General features: G+C 47.5%; 1 protein-coding gene across 1 annotated transcript; it reads left to right on the top strand.

Annotated features, from left to right (window-relative positions):
* The first annotated feature begins 560 nt into the window (after positions 1-560).
* Positions 561-14,601, top strand: MYOC (myocilin). Its single transcript, XM_065935702.1, has 3 exons — positions 561-1,265; positions 11,000-11,125; positions 13,207-14,601. Exons 1-3 carry the CDS (start codon positions 704-706, stop codon positions 13,989-13,991), a joined length of 1,473 nt encoding a protein of 490 aa, XP_065791774.1. The 5' UTR covers positions 561-703; the 3' UTR covers positions 13,992-14,601.
* Positions 14,602-14,916: the final 315 nt, after the last annotated feature.

Here is a 14,916-nt window from a genome sequence, read left to right as displayed (position 1 = left end):
GTCCTTCTGGAGACACGCCCACTCTTGTTTTATAGTGAGGGACAGGGGAAGAATTCTGCTTCCAACTGCTTTTAGAGGATGGCTATTCCCCGAGACCTGGTGGCATTTTGCCCTTGTACCCTGCCCAGCCGCTTTCATCTCTGTCACTGCTACAGGGACAGAGGGGCTTGTCTTAGCTATGGATGTATCCTCATTTTCTAGGACAGGGCCTGACACAGAGCGGGTTCTCGAGAAAGTTTGCAGAGTACATGGAAATATGAACTAGAAATAAATCCTTGTTGAAACAGACACACAAGTAGTGGTGCTGGATGAAGTGGGCTCGTGTGAGGGTGTGTGAGAAAACAGGCCCGGGGATACAGGGACTGTGTTGGGGGGTGTGGGCTGCGGGAAGTGGGGCATTCTTTTTTAAAAGAAATTCAAAACAGACTTCTAGAAGGTCATTTTTTAAGAATCTTGCTGGCAGTGTGAAAACACACCCCCCCCACCCCGCCTATGCCTGGCCCCACCCGGCCTCACGTGGCCACCTCATTCTCCCCCTTTCACGCAGGGCTGGCTCCCGGCATATATGAGTCTCTGTGGAGCTGGGGCAGGAACCAGCAAGGCCCATCCAGACACCTCTCGGCGAGGGGAGAGTGTCTGAAGAGCCTCACCCAGGCTCTGCACTGAGGGCCTCCGAACACATCGCTGCCACCACAGTCCCAAGATGCTAGCAGTCCAGCTGCTACTGCTGGCCTGCCTGGTGGGGGGTGTGGGGGCCAGGACAGCCCAGTTCCAGAAGGCCAACGACCAGAGTGGCCGATGCCAGTACACCTTCCGGGTGGCCAGCCCCACTGAGTCCAGCTGCCCTGTGCAGGACCAGGCCATGTCAGCCATCCAGGAGCTGCAGAGAGACAGCAGCGATCAGCGCGCCACCCTGGAGGCCACCAAGGCCCGCCTCAGCTCCCTAGAGGCCGTCCTCCACCGCCTGACATCCGGCCAGCCCGCTGGGCCCTTGGAGACCCAGCAGGGGCTGCAGAGGGAGCTGGAAGCCCTGAGGAGAGAGCGAGAACAGCTGGAAACCCAAACCCGGGAGCTGGAGTCAGCCTTCAGCAACCTCATCCGTGACAAGTCGGCTCTGGAGGAGGAGAAGAGGCGGCTGCAGGCGGAGAACGAGGATCTGGCCAGGAGGCTGGAAAGCAGCAGCCAGGAGGTTGCAAGCCTGAGGAGGGGCCAGTGTCCCCAGGCCCACAGCAGCTCTCAGGACGTGCCATCAGGCTCCAGGGAAGGTAAAGACGTGGGGTGAAGGTGACAGGATTCATGGTGACCTGTTACAGGTGGCCCAGGCCTATCCTTCCTACCCTATCCTTTCTCCCAGAGACCACACATGTAGCATGAGGCAGACAAATAAAGGAGGGCAAAGCAACTACTTTCACATATTCCTAGTACATTAGTTCCTGAAAATTCTGTTGAGGTTAGTGGTTCTGGGTTCTTGTGCTCACCCGTGACAGTTTTCACTATTCACACCAAAATAAGAAGTAGAAGGACCAGATGAGGTTCAGAGGTTATTGATTCTTGCCTTCTGTTGTTAAAATGACCTCTATTTATGAAATGATTATAGGTGATAGGGTTTTTTTATGTCCTTCCTTAGCAAAATAAAGAGGCAGCAATCCTTTTGTGTGTTCCTTCACTATGTTGTTTTGGAAGTTTTCCTGCTCTTTGGGTAATCTGATAGGGATTGACTATTTAAGTCAATCTGACTATTACAGATTTCTGTAGATTGCTTTGGGTAGTATTGCCATTTTAACAGGACTGATGCTGGAAGTTTTCCTGCTCTTGATTCAGTCTGAGAACCTCTGCCTTTAAGTCACTTTGAGGTGGCTTTTGCTACCTCAGATGCTGTTCTGTTCATCCTGCCCCTGCCAAAAGGTGAGCCCCTGAGTGTCTGGGCTAGGGGCGGGGGCACTCTTCCCAGTAGCTGGGAAGACAGTATCTTTGTTACTTTTTGTGAAATTGTGCTCCCAAATATTTGCTGTTTAATAAATTTTCCAGTCATGAGGAAATAAACAAGCAAATCCAATTATGGGACAACTACCCTAGTGTCTTCAAAGATGTTGACATCAAGAAAGAAAAAAAGGGAGGTGGGGAACTTTGTTTTCGATTAAAGGGGACGTTAGAGATGTGGTGACCAAGTGCAGTGCGTGACCCTGGAGGGGCTCCTGCATCCAGGGACACAAGGCTGCAGAGATCAGGTTTGGGATCCTTGAAGAAATTTGAATATAGACTACTTATCAGATTCAGTTCAGTTCAGGTTCAGTTTCTTGGATGAGAGATGGTAGTGTGGTTATGAAGAATAGCCCTGTTCTAAGGAGATACATACTCAAGGACTTAGGCGTGAGGTGTCAGAATGTCTACAGTTTACTTTAAAATGGTCTGACAAAGATTATGAATATATAGAGAGAGAAAGAAAAAGAATACAAATTGACAAATTCTGAACAATTGGTAAATCTAAGTGAACAGTACATAGGGGTTTATTGTATTAATACTATTCTTTCAACTTTTCTAAAGGTTTGAAAATCTTCAAAATAAGATGACGGGAAACTGTTTTCTAAAGAGAGGCAGGTGTGAGATCAGAAAACCCAAGGGTTGATGCCTGGGTATGATCTCGAGCAAGTCATCTAGTCTCTGCATCGTGGTTTCTCACCTATAACGTGGCAATGAAAAGTCCTATGATAAATAATGATTTTTGTGGGGTTCAAGTGGAATGACTCTAAGGTATAAAGGACTTTAAAAAATTTTATATTGCTAGAGTTGGAAGAGATTCAGTTATAAATTTTCCTTTTAAAAATGTATATTTATTTAGCTACTTTGGGTCCTGTTTGCAGTGCACGGGATCTTTGGTTGTGGCATGTGGGATCTAGTTCCCTGACCAGGGATCGAACCCAGACACCCTGCACTGGGAGTCTTAGCCACTGGACCACCAAGGAAGTCCCCTAAATTTTACAGTGAAGGAAAGTAAGATGCCAAGGGACCCCATGTTGAAGAGCTGATCAGTGATAGAGCTAAGATTTGTTGAACTTGAGACTTTGAGCACTAATGAAAGAATCATTATAAATACAAGTGTTAATGAGGCACTATGTATTTCAGACTGTTTACTGAATGAACAAAAGCAGTGTGTGTTTATGAAAATAGAGGCAACTTTTTTTTATTGTCTTGTGGTCATTTAACAAATCTTTGGAAATTTATTCTATGTTTTCTCTAATTTTATATTTCTTTTTGTCCTTTCCAGTCGCTGTACTTTTGAAATAAAGACAACAGCCTATTAGAGTGAAGTCCAGACTTGGAAGCTCTTTTCTAGCAGTGGGATTTTCGTGAGCAGGAAATTACATTAATACAAGAATGTAGAGCTGGAAAGGGGGCCTCGAGAGCATCTGGCATCTCTGGCTCATTTGAGCAGACGTGGAAACTGAGGCCCACAGAGGTCATTCAGTGGTCCCCAGTTGCCAGCCAACTGGTGGCAGAGCTGGGACTAGAATTCAGCCCTACCTCGAGGTTCAGTGGCTCCTAGGACCCTGACAGGACCTCTAGTTTGTAGAACCTAAAGATGAAAGAGAGAAGGCAATGGCACCCCACTCCACTACTCTTGCCTGGAAAAATCCCCTGGTAGGCTGCAGTCCCTGGGGTCGCTAAGAGTCGGACACGACTGAGCGACTTCACTTTCATTTTTTACTTTCATGCATTGGAGAAGGAAATGGCAACCCACTCCAGTGTTCTTGCCTGGAGAATCCCAGGGACGGGGGAGCCTGGTGGGCTGCTGTCTATGGGGTCGCACAGAGTTGGACACGACTGAAGTGACTTAGCAGTAGCAGCAGCAAAGATGAAAGACAAGGGTTACACTGAAGTGACAGGGAAAGGAACACTTGGAACAGGAGATGTGTTTCATGGTCCTAGATTTGAGAGTAAAGGGCTGCTTTGAGTCCTGGGCCTCAGGTGTGGGTGTACCATATGCAGGGGAGGCAATACCTGGGGAATGGAGGGTGGAGGGGGTGAGAGCTTACTGAGTGAGCAGGGGAAAGGCCTAAGTAGGTGGACTTTTTCTTACTCCACCTATAATTCAAACTCACCACCACTTTATTGGGTAATTGTTACATAGGGAAAAAAGTCTCCATAGAATTACGGAAGACACTTGCTTTTGTGTGTGTGTGTGTGTGTGTGTGTGTGTGTGTGTGTGTGTGAGTTGAAATAAAATACACATATAAAATGTTGTAGTAATAGTTTTGTAGTGAGATGTCTGGAGGGACCTCCGAAGTGGTCCAGTAGTTGAGACTCCCTGCTTCCTACTGCAGGGGGCATGGATTCAATCCCTAGTTAGGGAATTAGATCCCACATGCCTCACAACCCAGCCCAAAAGCTAAAAAAATGTCTAGAAATCTTTTAAATAACCCCTAAGTAGAAAACACAGATTACTAGAGAAAAATTAGAGTTGCTTGTAGAGTCACAAGAGAAGCCCTACTTCCCCCTTTATTTCTCCTCTGCTTTGGACTGGTCGTCTCAAACAGAGTCCAGCATGTGGGCTTGTGGCAGCGTTTGTATGGCCACATCCCAGGGAGGAGCATCGGGGGTGGGGGGAATGTGACAGGGAAGAAAAGAGAACCAACAAGGGGTGGCGATGAGGGGTGTTCTCCAGCGGGTCCCCATGGTGGGCAGCAAAGGTTCGACCCCACAGGAATTGAGGAGCGGAATGCAGCAGAGGAAGGGAGCACTCCTCCCTGGATCCCATGCTCTGTTGGCCAAGGATCATTCTATGGGATGTATTGCATTTCCCTGACCCACAGATGGAGGCACCAGGCTAGTTCTTGCAGAGCCCTCCAGGCTCCTCTGTCCATGGAATTCTCCAGGCAAGAATACTGGAGTGGGTTGCCATGCCCTCCTCCAGGGGATCTTCCCGACCCAGGGATTGAACCCAGGTCTCCTGCATTGCAGGATGCAGAGGATGACCGTCAACTGGAGGTAAAATGGAAAGCACGCACCGAGGTGTCTGGCACACAGTGACCAGCCAGGGGATGGACTCTAACTACGAAGGGCTTCTTTTGCTTGAGTTAAAAATGTCATTTATAGATCAAAACGTCAAAACGTATGTATCGTTTCTGTAACATGCTTTGATTCCAGAGACAATAGGTGTTGGAGCAGCACTCAGGATAGTAGTCTGCTAGCAAATCTTCAGTTTCCTAGAGTATTCATGACAACCTGTGGCTTTGTCAGCACCCTTCTTTTCCTCATCTTCTTCATGACCTAACTTTTTAGGCAGATAGAAAATAGCTACAATAATTATTATAATGTCATTTGCATATACATGTTATGCAACCTTATGTACCATATATATATATATATATATATATATATATATATATATTGCCTGTGTGTATGTGTGTGTGTGTGTGCATGGTATATAAGCAAGTTAATCAATTCAGGTTAAGCTCTCTAGCATGTGTCTATAAAGCAGCGGTGAGGGAGTCAGGACAGAGCATGGAGAAAATATTTCCAAAATTTTGTAACCGATATGAACTTTTCAACCACAGAAAGACTGGATTTTCATAGAAACAACCCCGTAAAATTTTTTAGCTGTCCGATACAATATAGTTCTTAATCTTTTCATAACCTCTTTTTGTTTCCCCCTACACACATTCAGAATGAAATTTGAGTGATTCTGAAACATTCCAGAGAAACTTTAGCTTTTTGTTATGTTTTTTATTGAGGACCATTTCATTTTCAGTTTGAGCTAAGACTTCTGAGGCTCAGAGAGTTTGAGGAACTTGTCCAAAGTCACACAGTTGGTACATGGCTGGACAGAATTAGGAAAGTATGACTTCTGGCCCTGCCAGGCCCCTTCACACAACAGCTTCTCTGCCTTTTGGACTCTGTATCCTCTCCCACAGGCTTCAGTTCTCATGCCCGGCTCTGCTCTGGGAATCTGACTGTTGCCAGATGCTTCTGGCTGACACAGCCACGCAGCAGCCAGCAGGCTTGCAAGCCAGCCATCCCACCTGCCAAGTGAGAACTGGCCTTGCAGTCATTCTGGAAGCTATTCCCTGACATTATGTTTTATTGTGATTCTTGTTTACTCCAAAGAAAGCCATGAGGCGTGGTTCCTGCAAAAAGTGATTAAAGGGGTTGGATTGGGGGGAGGCAGGCAGAAAGGCCCCTGGTCAGAGCCCTGAGAGCCTTGGTGAGACCAGGGAAGGAACTGGGAACCAGTCAGGCACATGTAGGGGGAGAAGAGTTGATGGCAAGATAGCTCTTTGGGTGCACCACCTGGGAGCTGTGTATGTGTGAGTCACCCACTGGAATCTGAGTCAGCTCCAGGAGTGGGTCACTGCCCCTATCCAAAGAGCTAAGCAGCACCTCCCAGGCTCTTGTAGAGCTTCTGGTAGCAGTCTGGGTTCAACCTGGAGTCAGAAACCACACAGCAGACTAAGTCAGGGATGCTTCACATAAGAATAACTGATGAAAGATAAGCAACTATGAGACAAAGTAAACTCCGCGTGGCACCCTAGGTCTGCGTGAGGGGAACCAGAGGGAGCACAGTCTTGGAATGGTCCTGGCTTCATGGAAACCCTGGCGGGTTTCAACCCATGAGACAGCAGAGAGGTTGGCTGGTTAGCCTGAGCTGGAGCTGGAAAGGCCACCTCTTGAGGCTGAGCCAGGCTGCAGGGGCTTGCAGAGGTCCAGAGTAGGGGGGTCCCTGTGCAGGGACTTGGGGTGCCATGTAGCAAGGGCTGTGGAAATGTTATAGTCAATCTTAGGTGGCAAGGTCACAGAGGAACCAAGCCCTGGGCTCGTGCCTGGGCAGGCTCCACCAGCTGTCCTCACCCTGGTGCCCACCAGCCCAGCCCCGGCAGGAGACCCACTCACCTCCTCTGCAGTGTCCCTCCAGCACCCTCTACTGAGAAAGCTCAGCATCGTGCTCACTTTAGAAGAAATGCCTTGTGTTTTAGAGAGCATCTATGAAAGGGTGCATCATCTATGCGTTCAGTGCTGACAGGCAACACATTTGTAACTGACACACAACCCCACCATAGGGTGGAAAGGTTCACAGCTGCCATGACCATGACAGATGTGGGTTCAAGTCCCAGTCCCACCACTTACCAACTGGGTGACCTTGGGCAAGTAACTTAACCTCTCTGAGCCTGTTTCCTCTGCTGCGAAGTGAGGATCATAACATTCCCTTTGAGGACTGCTATGTGGAATACAAGAGCCTAGGATGGTACCTGGCTCATAGGAGACACTGAGTAAGTGGCCATAGTTACATTAGGTGCAGACTGCAGTTCTAAAGCCTTATTCTATTTCTCTAAAACTTGTGAAGGCAACAGATCACATAAATAATTTATATAAAACTGCTTTGAAATGTGGAAAGAGCTATAAATACTTCTTAATCATCTCTTTTCACAAATAAACTGTTTTTCAGTATTTCAGTGCTAGTACTTTAGCTGTCTTCAAGGAAGTTACCTGGGAAAATGCCTGTAACTTTGGGTTCCTCCCCCTTCACATTTCTTTATTCCCTGTGGCTAAAGATGGGGTTTTTCTTTTTTATTTCTCTCTCTCTTTTTTGGCTGAACTACACAGCTTGTGGGATCTAAGTTCCTCAACCAGAGACTGAACCTGAGTCCCCCTTGCATTGAAAGCACAGAGTCTTAACCACTGAACCACCAGGAAAGCCCCCATTTTTCTTAACTTTCTTCTCACTGACTGGCAGGTATATGCCTCTACTTTTCTCACTATACATCTTTTTTTTTTTTTCAGTAAAATTTCTCACTGAATTATATGACCATCCTAGTTACATTCAGAGAGTGAAATAATTTGTATCAGATGCACAGAGGAAGGAGCTGGGTGCAGGGGAGGGCGGGTTCACAGTGACCCTCGATGGATGGCAACTGTGGGTCACGGAGCTGGCGAGCCGGGAGCTAGAGAGGGGCGAGGGAACGCTCTAGCTTTGCACAGATGCCACTGCAATAATATTTCTCACTCACCTGAAACCTCACCTCCACAGCTCTGCAGACAGGGAGGCGATTCAGGGAACAGAATTAATGTCCCAAGACTCCCCAGGAACCATTTGGATCGAATGTTTCAGATTCCCAAAACGAACCCATGTTACTTCTTGGCCAAGAAGATTTGCCAAGACTGTGAATTTCTCTGGGAATTCTGAAGGGAACCAGGAAACCAACTGTATCTTATTCACCCTTTTTCTCCATATCTAGCCTTGCATGTCTGGAGAAGGAAATGGCAATCCACTCCAGTGTTCTTGCCTGGAGTATCCCAGGGATGGCGGAGCCTGGTGGGCTGCCGTCTATGGGGTCGCACAGAGTCGGACACGACTGAAGCCACTTGGCAGCAGCAGCAGCCTTGCACATCAGAGGTGCTCCAGAGGGGCTGGCTGACGGGATGGGTCAACAGCTTGCCCAGGCTGCAGACAAGGAAGACCTTCCACACCCCTAGGGGTGCTCCCAGTTACCCCTGGAGTTTGGGTGTATAACCAGGATGACCTCAGTTGGTTACACATTTTGATTTAGAGCTTTTAACTGCTCAGGCAACCCAGCCTAGGAACATTCCCAGGTGTGAGGATGGCGCCCCCCGACTCCCCCACCCCCCACCCCCCGGCAGTCACACTTTCCAGGAGGTCAGCTGAACAGATGCACTCAAGGCAGGGTGGAGGCTGCGTTGGGGATCAGGATGAGTCAGGGCTGGCTGTGCTGCCGGGCCACACAAAAATACCACCCCCGGAGCCCTGGCCCAGCCCAAGCCTCAGGGCTTCTTAGCTGGGTGCTTTTCCTGCCTCCTTCCAGGGAGAAACATTTCCAGTACTGTAGTTCACCGAAGCTAAACTCCATAGACTGTAGCCCACGGGGCTCCTCTGTCCATGGAATTCTCAGGCAAGAACCCTGGAGTAGGTTTCCATTTCCTTTTCCAGGGGATCTTTCCAATCCAGGTATTGAACTCCTGCATTGCAGGCAGATTCTTTACCATCTGAGACACCAGGAAAGTGCTTCATTGAAGCTAAATACCAATAACCATGAGAGGGCGCCTTGATTCCAGACATGAGAAAATGTGAAAGAATGTGTGGCTTAAGATTACTGAAATGTGGGCACATCCAGGAGGGTTGAGTTCCCTTACCTGAGAGGTCAATTTAGAAGGGTTAAGCTAACAAGTGATGGAAGACAGAGAATGTCTTCCTGACTCTCTGGCCTGTAGCCTCAGGCGTTGCACTGGCCACCCTCCCCCGCCGGCCTGCACACCGGGGAACTCTGGGCTGGGAGCCAGGTCCGACTGCCTGACGTGGTCTGCAAGAGGAAAGGCCGATGATTTAAGCATATCTTTTTTATTCCAATACTTTGACATTTTGGCCTTGCTGCTACAGAAGGGACTGCCTCTCAAAGGGCAGTATTTCTAAAGATAATATATGACTCAACTGTAAGCACATCTCTCAGATGCAAACCAACCAATCCAGAGCCCACAACCTCTCTTCCTTCAAACTCACACTTAGGGCCACTATTCCTCCACCATCAATGGGGGCCAGGTACCAGACAACTGGGGACAACTCCTAGGGACAGCTTCAAAACCTTGCAGAAATTATCCAAAGTAACTAATCCTAAACCTGCTTATCCTGCCTCACTCATTCCTTCCCTTGGAAATCACAGTAAAGTGCTCGCCCATGTTCCCCCTCCCTCCTGACCAATGCTGGTGCTTCCCTGGGTGGCCCCCTGTGGAGTTGTGTGCCCTTCCTCTAGAGATCAGTGAGTCTAACAACTGTCTTTTCAATGGCAACGTCTCCTGATCTGTTGGCCTCACCATTGTCGTTGTTAGTCTGAGTCACTGACTGTAATTGACCCCATGGACTGTTTGTGACCCCATGGACTGTAATCCACCAGGCTCCTCTGTCCATGGGATTTCCCAGGCAAGAATACTGGAGTGGGTTGCCATTTCCTCCTCCAGGGAATCTTCCCAACCCAAGGATCAAACTCTCATCTCCTGTATTGCAGGTGGATTCTTTACCACTGAGCCACCCGGGAAGCCTGTTGACCTCACCATATGTGAACCATAATCCATCCTACATTTTAAAACAGCTGCTCCTGTTATATTCAAGGGCTGCTATATGCCATAATGCTGATCAAAGTAGTAATAGCAGTGACTGAATATCTAACCAATGTCATCCACACCTGTCCCCTTCTCCATGGTTCAAACCCCTACCAAATTCCTATAGGAATCCTTCCTTGTCCAAAGCTAGCTTTGGAAAGGGATCTGACAGAATATGTTACTTCTTACAGACACATCTGTATTGTGATAAGGGGGAAAAAAAGCAAGTCATGCAGGGAATTTGTTCATTGTTGAATTTCAGACATCCCAGAAGATGCTAAGGATCTTCCCAATATCCTAGCATCAGACCTCACCTACTCATAAATCAAACCTTCTAATGGGAACCATCTTAACTGTGTACAAGCTTACTTTACTTTGAATACTATACTCTGTGCTAGGCATGTTGCTATCCAATTTATTATTTGTGAGCTTTTTATTATGGGCTTCCCAGGAGACGCAGGGAATGGGGGTTCAATCCTGAGCCAGGAAGAGCCCCTGGAGAAGGAAATGGCAACCCACTGCAGTATTACTGTCTGGGAAATCCCATGGACAGAAGAGCCTGGCGGGCTACAGTCCGTGGGGTCACAAGAAGTTGGACATGACTTAGCGATTGAGTACACATGCACAGGTTTTTTATTATGGAATTTTTCAAACATTCACAAAAGTAGAGAGAATAACACAAACCCTAACATGCCCATCACCCAGCTCTGACAGCTGTCAGCCCAGCCCAGTCTTGTTTCACTGTCCTTCCCCCTCCCCAACCCCACTTATTATCTTGAAACAAATCTCAAACATGGTCATATCTTTGAAACCCTATTTAAATCCCATCCTCAATATAGTCTAGCTTTAGACCTTCTTCCTCACAGTACAGTGTTGTCTCTTTTTTTAAATACAGTTGCTAAATGGAATCTGGAGAATGTGGACTTCCAGGAACTGAAGTCAGAGTTAACAGAGGTTCCTGCTTCCCAAATCTTGAAGGAGAGCCTGTCCGGTCATCCCAGGAATGAAGAGGAAGGCACTGGTATGGAGTTAAGTTTCTCCTCTTCTGTACCCACATGGTCTAGTTCTGTGCTCAGAGTTGGTCAGTTCACTATGCGGGAGGTGGGTGGACAAGTAACCTCCCTGGGGGCAGAGGTAGGAAAGGGGAAAAAGAACAGAACCCCTTTTCTGCTCCCTTTCCAGGGTATACTGGCAGGGAGTCGGTCTTTCCTAGCATAGCTCTGTATTTTGTCACTTACACTTTTCATGGAGACTGCACTGCCCCAGGGGAAGATGAGAGATGTATCCGTTTTTCCCACTTGGTTGTCATGTAGAATGGATTGTGTCTGAAAAATGACATTTTTCAAGTAGATCCTTTATATCTTTATCTTGGGGCCAGACAGACACCATGTACCATCCCAGCATATTGTTAACTGAAGGTATCCTTCTTTAATTTTGGGTACTGAGGGAAAGGAGCATTGGCCCTCTCCAAGGTGTTCCCTGAAAGCCTGACTTTAAGATGATGAAGACTCTGTCTTTCAGAAACAGGGACTATCGGTGATATTGACAGTTATTGCTAGCACAGAAAGGCATGCAGGAGGATGGGGAGTTTTAAAATATTCAAAATAAGGTTCCTTGAGATATGGGCAACAAAGAGCTTCCACTTTCTCTAAGAAAACTGAGATACCCATTATAATACAGAGATGTGTTGTGATTCAAATAGTTCTCAAACATCTCATTTTAAAAATCATATTCAGATTTTATTGTATTAAAATGATGGCTGAAGTATGTGGTCCATTGGGGCAGGGCTTGAAAAACTTTGTTTTATTGAGATTATTATAATGATTTGATTTTATCTCATTGTTTAAAATAATAAAATAAACCAGACATGAAAATCATAAAGAGTAATATAATGAACGCCATGAGAACTTGCCCAGGTTTAGAAAAATATACAAATATAGTGTGAAGCACTCTGTGCAGCCTTTATCTTTACAACCAATACCAAGTTGAAGTATTTATTGAAAACAATCCACATATAAGTGGACTCATATAATTCAAGCCTGTGTTGTTCAAAGGTCAGCTGTTGTTGGATTCACTTTACATGGTGATCAAATAATATTTCCTGGTCATTTACTTTATACCAAGCACTTAACATGTATAATTACTTGTAAAATTTACAACCCTACTACCCAAAACGTTACTCTTATCTCCCTTTACAAATGAGAATACTGAATCTTAGAGAGTTAAGTAACTTATTGAAAGTCATACAAGTGGCAGATGGCAAAGCCCAGGGTTTTTTTGTGTGTTTTTTTTGGCATTTTATTTACTAGTGTTGAGGCTTCCCTAGTGGCTCAGATGCTAAAGAATGCCTGCAGTGCAGGAGACCTGGGTTCAATCCCTGGGTCAGGAAGCTCCCCTGGAGGAGAGAATGGAACCCACTCCAATATTCTTGCCTGAAGAATTCCATGGACAGAGGAACCTGAAGGGCTACAGTCCATGGGGTCAGAGAGAGTCAGACTAGACTGAGCGACTAACACTTTGACTAACACTTTACGAGTGTTAGCTTTTAATGTCATTCACTAGCCAGGATAAAGTCTGAGGAAAATTTTTGAGGACAGTTTGGAGTATTGTGGAAAATGATATTTCATAATCTGAAACCACCCATTTGTGCTTCTCTGGCCTGGCAAATAGAGGCCTGGGGTGGGGGGCAGTGTGCCTCAGTTTCCTCCCCAACAACTGAATTTTTATAATATCTCAAAATCGAGGGGGCTTCACTGGTGGCTCAGACAGTAAAAAAAATCTGCCTGCAATGCTAGGAGATGTGGGTTTGATCCCTGGGTCAGGAAGATCCCCTGGAGAAGAGAATGGCAACCCAATCCAGTATTCTTGCCTGGAGAATCCCTTGGACAGAAGAGCCTGGCAGGCTGCAGTCAATGGGGTCAGAGAGTTGGACATGACCGAGCCACTGACACACCCACCCACCCACCCCACACACACAGAAAAAAGCTTAGGTTTAAACCTGGACTGCCTGCCTCTGGGGTTCTCACTTGTGCGGGCTCTGCCATGCTCGACATCCTGGAAGGATGGTGAATACACAGCTGTTGCTTTGTTTTCATTCACCAGGATGCGGAGAGCTGGTTTGGGTAGGAGAACCCGTCACTCTGAGAAGGGCTGAAACCATCACCGGCAAGTACGGCGTGTGGATGAGAGACCCGCAGGCCGCCGACCCCTACACCGCGGAGACCACCTGGAGAATCGACACGGTGGGCACGGACATCCGCCAGGTGTTTGAGTACGACCTCCGCAGGCAGTTCGCGCAGGGCTACCCGTCCAAGGTGCACGTGCTGCCCCGGCCGGTGGAGAGCACCGGCGCCGTGGTCTACCGGGGCAGCCTCTACTTCCAGGCGGCCGAGTCCAGGACGCTGCTCCGCTACGACCTGCGCGCCGAGACGCTGAGGGCGGAGAAGGAGATCCCCGGGGCCGGCTACCACGGGCAGTTCCCCTATTCCTGGGGCGGCTACACCGACATCGACCTGGCCGTGGACGAGACAGGCCTCTGGGTCATCTACAGCACCGAGGCGGCCAAAGGCGCCATCGTCCTCTCCAAGCTGAACCCGGAGACGCTGGAGCTCGAACAGACCTGGGAGACCAACATCCGCAAGCAGTCTGTCGCCAACGCCTTCGTCATCTGTGGCACCTTGTACACGGTCAGCAGTTACTCCTCGCCCGACGCCACTGTCAACTTCGCCTACGACACGGGCACGGGGAGCAGCAAGGCCCTGACCGTCCCGTTCAAGAACCGCTACAAGTATAGCAGCATGATCGACTACAACCCCCTGGAGAGGAAGCTCTTTGCCTGGGACAACTTCAACATGGTCACCTATGACATCAAGCTCTCCCGGGTGTGAAAAGCTGCCAAGCTGTCAGAAAAGGCAGGAGATGATGTTCAGGGCTCTTGAAGGGAGAGCCAGTCAGCCAAGGCCCGCACAGCTTTCCTCTGCCCTCCAAGCTTGCATTAACCCAGAAGAACGTGCATGGTCACCAGGTCTGACTGGGCGGGAAGAGCCTTCTGGGGATTGAGACGATTCCATGTTATCATAGATATTCTTTGCCTCTGTCTGCTCTTAAACGGATACTTAATCAAAATAGTGTGACTTTTCTGGTGATTTGAGGCAAAAGCTATAATGTGTAGGGTTTCTTCATGAAACCATAAGACTTCTGATAAATGGGCCTCACTGGCTAAAGAATGTATGTTTGGAGAGGAGGTTGGGAAAAACAGGTTGCCCCACAGGGAACCCAGGGCCAAGGCCTGCCCTTGCATGTTGCCTGGTTACCATGAACTATAATAACAAACAGCACTTCTAAAGGAAAGGGGATAGTTCTTGTGGCAGCATGAACATGCATAAGATGTATTTACCATAGTTGGCTTCTAATGCTTCAGGTGGATCCAGTTGTGTATGACAGAATCTTTGCCCCATGAAATAAAATAATCTTACACAATGTTCTCTTTGAACTTTGTGTGATAATTTGTGGAAGAGAAGAGTACAGATTCTAACCATCAGAAAATTCCTTTGGGTTGGGAATGGTGATTGCAGGATGCTAAAGTTATGTAGTATGTGTGTGTGTGTGTGTGTAACTGAAAGGTTTGTGCCTGGTTTTGAGGTCTTGCCCATGATGACACCAGGCAAACTGAGGAGTTCATTCCTTCCCACCCCCATTCTCCTTTTGCTTTTGGTCCTTCTCAAACAATGTTTCCATCTTTTCTCCAACTTACCCTCTTTCACCCTAGCTGTAATTTGGTTTTTATTTGCTGTCATGGGTATAACTTCCAAA

Source organism: Muntiacus reevesi, chromosome 5 (genome assembly GCF_963930625.1).
Source record: "Muntiacus reevesi chromosome 5, mMunRee1.1, whole genome shotgun sequence".
Classification (NCBI taxonomy): Eukaryota; Metazoa; Chordata; class Mammalia; order Artiodactyla; family Cervidae; genus Muntiacus; species Muntiacus reevesi.
Note: the sequence above shows the minus strand (reverse complement) of the source record. Positions and strands in the feature narration are given on the sequence as shown.

Excerpts from the sequence above, each read along its gene's own strand:
- MYOC (XM_065935702.1), top strand. The coding sequence starts at position 704 with ATGCTAGCAGTCCAGCTGCTACTGCTGGCCTGCCTGGTGGGGGGTGTG. Across the intron at positions 1,266-10,999 it reads GCCATCAGGCTCCAGGGAAG|TTGCTAAATGGAATCTGGAG; the intron begins GTAAAGACGTGG and ends TTTTAAATACAG. Across the intron at positions 11,126-13,206 it reads GAATGAAGAGGAAGGCACTG|GATGCGGAGAGCTGGTTTGG; the intron begins GTATGGAGTTAA and ends TTCATTCACCAG.